The sequence below is a fragment of the Aplysia californica genome, unplaced genomic scaffold, assembly GCF_000002075.1.
Source record: "Aplysia californica isolate F4 #8 unplaced genomic scaffold, AplCal3.0 scaffold00825, whole genome shotgun sequence".
Lineage (NCBI taxonomy): Eukaryota > Metazoa > Mollusca > Gastropoda > Aplysiida > Aplysiidae > Aplysia > Aplysia californica.
Window position 1 is genome coordinate 305,382 of NW_004798095.1, and position 927 is coordinate 306,308.

General features: G+C 36.2%; 1 protein-coding gene across 1 annotated transcript in view; it reads right to left on the reverse strand.

Moving 5' to 3' along the window:
• Positions 1-732, reverse strand: part of LOC101856612 (5'-nucleotidase domain-containing protein 1) — a 25,277-nt gene extending 24,545 nt beyond the window's left edge. Inside the window, exon 1 of the mRNA XM_005109883.3 lies at positions 451-732. Within this exon, the coding sequence (XP_005109940.1) occupies positions 451-540 (90 nt within the window). The 5' untranslated portion in view covers positions 541-732. The remainder of the gene's footprint in view (positions 1-450) is intronic.
• Positions 733-927: the final 195 nt, after the last annotated feature.

The window sequence follows — 927 nt, forward strand, 5'->3', positions numbered from 1 at the left end:
GTTGTAATAGAACGTTTGTTCACGGCACAGAATTCTACAATTTTTCTGCTAGAATCTAGAATCTATCACAGTGTAGAATTCTGTGGTTTAGGGTGAACGCAAAATTTGGTGAACGCGCACCGGGTGAGAATAGCCACAAGACTCGCCTGCACTATTCTCACTCCGGGTGAGAATAGAGGTGGCCTTTTCAGCCTTTTGAAAATTTGAAAACTGACAATCTGGAAATGCTGCAGATTTTGAAAAGAAAAAAAAATGCTTTCATATCATTAATGATCTCAGAGACTTTTCGAAGAGATCCTTAGCCTTGGTTTTCCAACGCTGCCACACATTACACAACAACAAAATTAATGATGACATAATTCTACATCTTGCAGTCGGTGAAACTTTAGACTTAGAATCTAGATTCTAGATCTACTTTAAAGTCTTTAAGTTAGTGAGGTTTAAACTTACGTTGAAAAATGGTACAAGCTCATAACGAGCAAGGGTAAAGTCCATGTCAAACCCAAATGCATCGTACTTTGTGAAGTTGACAGACGACATATTGCTTACAAGTAAATGAGCGTCACTAATACTGAAAGTACAGAATGAATGAAACCATCACCCGGCGACCTGACCAAACTACAGTCAAGAGTTCAGAGTGAGATGTTGGTTGGATTTCGCGTGAAAGTCCGGGCCACTTTTTAACCATTTCCCTGTCTTGTTTAAAACAGTGAACAAAATTACTGAATCTATTCTTTTTTAAAAAAATTATTTCTTCTAACTTCTGTTGACTCTTCAATTCAGATTCTGAACAAAATTACTGAATCTATTCTAAAAAAAAAACAAAAGCAAAAAACTATAATTATTACTTCTAACTTTGTTTAGTCTTCAAATCAGATTCTGACAAGAGTAGAAAAGAATGAGACAGAGAGAGAGAGAGAGAGAGAG